The 4,424-nt window shown below is 57.6% G+C and overlaps 2 protein-coding genes across 2 annotated transcripts in view; one reads left to right on the forward strand and one right to left on the reverse strand.

Annotated features, from left to right (window-relative positions):
- RUVBL2 (RuvB-like AAA ATPase 2) overlaps positions 1 to 388 on the reverse strand; it is a 16,153-nt gene extending 15,765 nt beyond the window's left edge. Inside the window, exon 1 of the mRNA XM_006898681.1 lies at positions 370 to 388. Within this exon, the coding sequence (XP_006898743.1) occupies positions 370 to 381 (12 nt within the window). The 5' untranslated portion in view covers positions 382 to 388. The remainder of the gene's footprint in view (positions 1 to 369) is intronic.
- Positions 389 to 890: 502 nt separating this feature from the next.
- GYS1 (glycogen synthase 1 (muscle)) overlaps positions 891 to 4,424 on the forward strand; it is a 37,832-nt gene continuing 34,298 nt past the window's right edge. The window contains exons 1-2 of the mRNA XM_006898739.1: positions 891 to 1,250; positions 2,705 to 2,886. Coding sequence (XP_006898801.1) covers positions 1,133 to 1,250; positions 2,705 to 2,886 — 300 coding nt within the window. The 5' untranslated portion in view covers positions 891 to 1,132. The remainder of the gene's footprint in view (positions 1,251 to 2,704; positions 2,887 to 4,424) is intronic.

The raw sequence follows: 4,424 nt of genomic DNA on the forward strand, positions 1-4,424 counted from the left end.
GGACATCATGCCTGGGAGGGTGGAGGGACGGCGCAGGAGGGGAAGGCCCTACAGGATTCTGGGTGCTGCAATCTCCATAGCAATGACGGGGTCAGACATAACCCTTGAGGTCGTTAACATTCACTTTAGCCCTGGAGTTCAGGCCCTTGTCTCCTCCTTTAAACCCAAAAGGCAGAGCCCCCAACTTGTCCTCCCTCCGAGCACAGAGATCAGGTCCCAGTCCGTCCTTTCTCAGGCTCTGCAGTAAAACTCCCCTCCTTCCCCCCCCTCCCCGTCCCTTCCTCCCTCGGACCCAGGAGTCCCATCTCCCAGTCCCCTTGTCCCCGTGACTCAGGCATGCGGATCCGCTATGCACGAGCCACCACTCACCACGGTTGCCATGATGCTCACTAACCGCCAATACCCTGGCGGAAGCTGAAGCGCACTAGGAGCGAGGCGTCCCGGCCTCTCTAGGCTTGCAAGTCCTCCAAATGTCTCGGTGGTTGATCTTCATGAATATGTAAATACTCTCTTAAAGGGGCGTGGCATCACGCTATCGGCACCTCCCATCCACGGAGGACTGGACCTTCTAGGTCCCTCCCCAATGCCTCCTGACTCCTCCTCTTTTCTTAACACTGGGCCACCACACGTCCTCCACGCTCCCTTTCCTTCACATCCCACCCTCGCTCTTTCCCTTCTCCCCCGCTTTGGGGCCTCCAGCTTCTGACTGACAGTCTTGGGCGCCAATCGATTCCGAGAAGTATAGTAATAACTCCGCCCCCCACGGCGTGCGTCGACTACTAGGGCCTTGGGAACCCAGAGTGAGCCCGACGCTCTAAACCAATGAGCAGACGCGGGCGCCCCGCCCCCGGATCCGGGCCAATAGCGTCATCCGGGGGGCGGGTTCCGCCTCCTGGCGGCCGCAAGTTTCACTGCAGCCGAGCCAGGAGGCTCAGTGACGCTGTGGCCGCCTCCAGCCTTGGTCTGAGCGCTGACGAGCTGGGGGGTGCGGTCGTGCAATAGGAAGCCGAGAGGGTATTGCAAGCTTTCCGTTGGACACCAGCTACTGAGTGCCACGCCCTGCCCGGTGCATTCCCTGCACACCTTCAGGGCCCCCACCTGTGGCCCCCAGACTCCCCTTCTTGTGCTAGCCATGCCTCTAAGCCGCAGTTTGTCCATATCCTCACTGCCCGGACTGGAGGAGTGGGAGGATGAATTCGACCTGGAAAACACAGTGCTCTTCGAAGTGGCCTGGGAGGTGGCCAACAAGGGTGAGCACACCAGGCACCTGGCCCTGGACAGGAAGGGCACTTGGGAATGGGGGGGCGGGGGCCTCCAGAGCTCTGCATCGTAAAGGAACGGAGCTGAGTGACACGACTCTCTTGTCCTGGACAAGAAGCCTGTGACTCCTATGCCCTTGGGGAGATTATGTGTGTCCTGAACCCCGGGAGAAGGTGGGTCTCCTGGATTAAAATGAGAAGTTAGATGCCCAGGTCCCGGGTGGTTGCACGGGAGGGGCTATTCGGCTGGATCCCTAGATCGAGAAGACTGGGCTCCGAGAAACACGGTTAGGGAAGGGTCTTGAGAAAGTGCAAAAGTCAGAAGTGCATGGGGTCCCTGGTACATGCTCCAGGAGGGTGAGTGAAAGAGCTAACTTGGGATGTGGAGAAGCTGTATAAGTTCTGGTGCGTGGACCCGGGAAGCCCGCCCTGGAGACCTGCGCTTTGAGGTTCTGGGATAGGAGAATGGGGGCCTGCCTTGTAGGTTCCTGGGAGGAGAGAAGCCTGTGGCCTTAGACACATGCGTACTGCTTCAGGGGAGGCTGGGAAGTCCTAAGTTGGTCAGGGGCTGGGCCCTAGGATGGGAGTGGCTGGGGGCCTGGATTTCTGTGTCTTGGGTTTCCAAGGGCCTCAAGATTTGGGATTTGAAGGAAGTTGAGGCTTAAATCCTAGGGGTTCACTCAGCCATCTGGCCCCCTCAGAAGGAAGGAAAGGGCTGGAGCTTGGGGGAGAAAGGGTGTAGGTCTCTCACCCAGAGAGTGAGGTTGGTGAACAGAGAGAGTCATGGGTTGCCAGGGCCTGGGTTCAGAGAGGTCCCTGAAATTGGGGTGGAGTTGTGGAATGGGCTGGGCTTGGTGTGCCTGGGTCCCCCAGTGGGGGAGAGGAGACTGGGAGACAGGTCAGCAGGGTCCCTGGGGAGCTGGAGTGACACATCAGGCTTCTCTTAAGTAACTGTGGGGATGTGAATTGGGCCATGGCGAGGGCTTCTCTGTAACCCCCCACCGTGGCATGGACACCCAGCTCCTCTAAGTTGGGGTCTTGGAGCTAAGCCCCTGGAAGCTTCAGCTTCTGGTGTCCTCTGAACCCCAGGTAATTAATTCCTCCAGGTGCAGAGTGTCTGGGTTCCCAGCTCTTTCCCCTTCTGATCACTGTCCTGAACTCCTCTTTCCTCCTTTATCCTCCTTCAGAACTGGGTGCCCCAAGTCCTCAGCCCCCCTCCTCTCTCAGAACCTGGGGTCCCATCCCCAGCCTCCTCCTCCTTCAGAACTAGGAGCCCAAGTCCCCAGCCCCCTCTTTCATCCAACCCAGGAGTCTTAATGCCCTCACGCCCTTTCTCCCTCTCACTTGGAAATCTAGGCTCCCAGAGCCCTCGTGCCCCTGCCCCAGGTCCCAGACCTCCAGACCTTGGTCGGCTGGGACTTGGCCTCATGCTCTTGGGTCCACAGTGGGTGGTATCTACACGGTGCTGCAGACCAAGGCCAAGGTGACGGGCGATGAATGGGGTGATAACTACTACCTGGTCGGGCCGTACACGGAGCAAGGAGTGAGGACCCAGGTGGAACTGCTGGAGCCCCCGACCCCGGCCCTAAAGAGGACCCTGGAGTCCATGAACAGCAAAGGCTGCAAGGTGGGACTGGGTCAGGCAGAGGGGTGGGGGTGGCCAGCAGGACCCCCCAGTCAGGGTGGGAGCAGCAGACACAGAAGGGAGAGGACCAGAATGACCTCAGGGAGGGAGGGACAGTGAGGGATGCCCCAGTACTTTCCTAGGTAGACACTCAAGTAGATGGAGGACCCCATGATCCTTGGTGGCTGAACAGATGAACTGCAGGGACAGGACAGACTGAAAAGGGAACTCTGAGGAGCAGGGGTGTCATACAGGTGTAGGTCAGACAGATGGACAGAAGTACAGGTTCTAGAACCCTGAGTTCAAGTGCAGCTTCTCTACTTCCTTGCTGTGTCAACTTGGTAATGGACATGCCAGCAGCATTCACCTGAGGCGGGTGTTGGGAAGGTGGCATGATTAATCATCACCATTAACAGAGTTGAGCTAGGAGTGTCACTGCTGGATGGTGAGAGGGGCAGGAGGAGAAAGAGGGCTGGGCAAGTGTTCCCCCAAGGTGGTGGTGGCCCCAGGGCTCGGGTAGTAGGTAAGTAGCTGGGTGTTTTCAGAGAGAAAAGCCAATATCAAAGGGAGGAAGAGAAAGGAGAAGTGACAGAGAGGGGAGAGATGGACAGACCTAGGAAAGACAATGTAGGATGGACAGAGAGGTGATGCGGAGGTTAAAGAAAGACAGTGAGAGGCCCGGAGTGCCAGGGTGGGCTCAGATTGTTCCAGAAGAGGGGCCGGGAAGAGGAGGATGAGGGCACAGACCAACATCAGGGTCAGGGAAGGACAAAGAAAGCCCTGCCTGCCTTCATTCATTCAGAGCCTCTGGTTCGGGGTGGGGTCTGGAGTCCAGTCACACCGGGCAGTGTCCCGAGGGGACCCCAGGGCAGCCTGGTCCCTCCCCCAAGGCAGCTGCTATCCACGTGCTGGGGGCCTAAGAATAGACCCCCCAGCGAAAGGGCAGACAACAGCTGGAAGGGGGTGGAGCCCTAGGCCAGCTCTTTCCCCCACCCCGCTGCAGGGACCAGCCAGGCTTCTGAGGGGTGTGACTGCTTGGTGGCCCGAGAGAACCCGGGCAGCAGGCCCAGAACCAAGGCCACAGTCTCAAGAGGAAAGGAACAGGCCAGAGACATAGGGCAGAGGGAGAAATGAGACAGCAAGATTCAGAAATGTGGCAGCGGGCAGAACAGTGCAGGCCTGGGATACATGGAAACGAGGCAGGCAAAAAGGAGGCCTCAGTGTACAAAATAGTCTTGCAGGTAGAGGAAAAGAGGCAACAGGCGACGCAAGAAAAAGAGACAGAAATAAGAGTCCGGGGCGAAAGAAATGTGGTGGTGAGAACAGGAAAGCAGGAGAACTATCCAGTGGTAAATGCAGGTAGAAAGAACAGGTAACAGGAGATGTCATTATAGCTGTAAACAAATATACAACTCTTGTTGTTGTTGTTGTTATGTGCCGTCGAGTCATTTGCGACTCATAGCGACCCTATGTACAACAGCCCTGAACCCTGCTCTATCCTATGCCAATGTCACTGCCTCTGACACACCCATCCCGATTAC

The sequence above is a fragment of the Elephantulus edwardii genome, unplaced genomic scaffold, assembly GCF_000299155.1.
Source record: "Elephantulus edwardii isolate Elephantulus edwardi_28Jun2011 unplaced genomic scaffold, EleEdw1.0 scaffold00236, whole genome shotgun sequence".
In the NCBI taxonomy this organism is placed as follows: domain Eukaryota; kingdom Metazoa; phylum Chordata; class Mammalia; order Macroscelidea; family Macroscelididae; genus Elephantulus; species Elephantulus edwardii.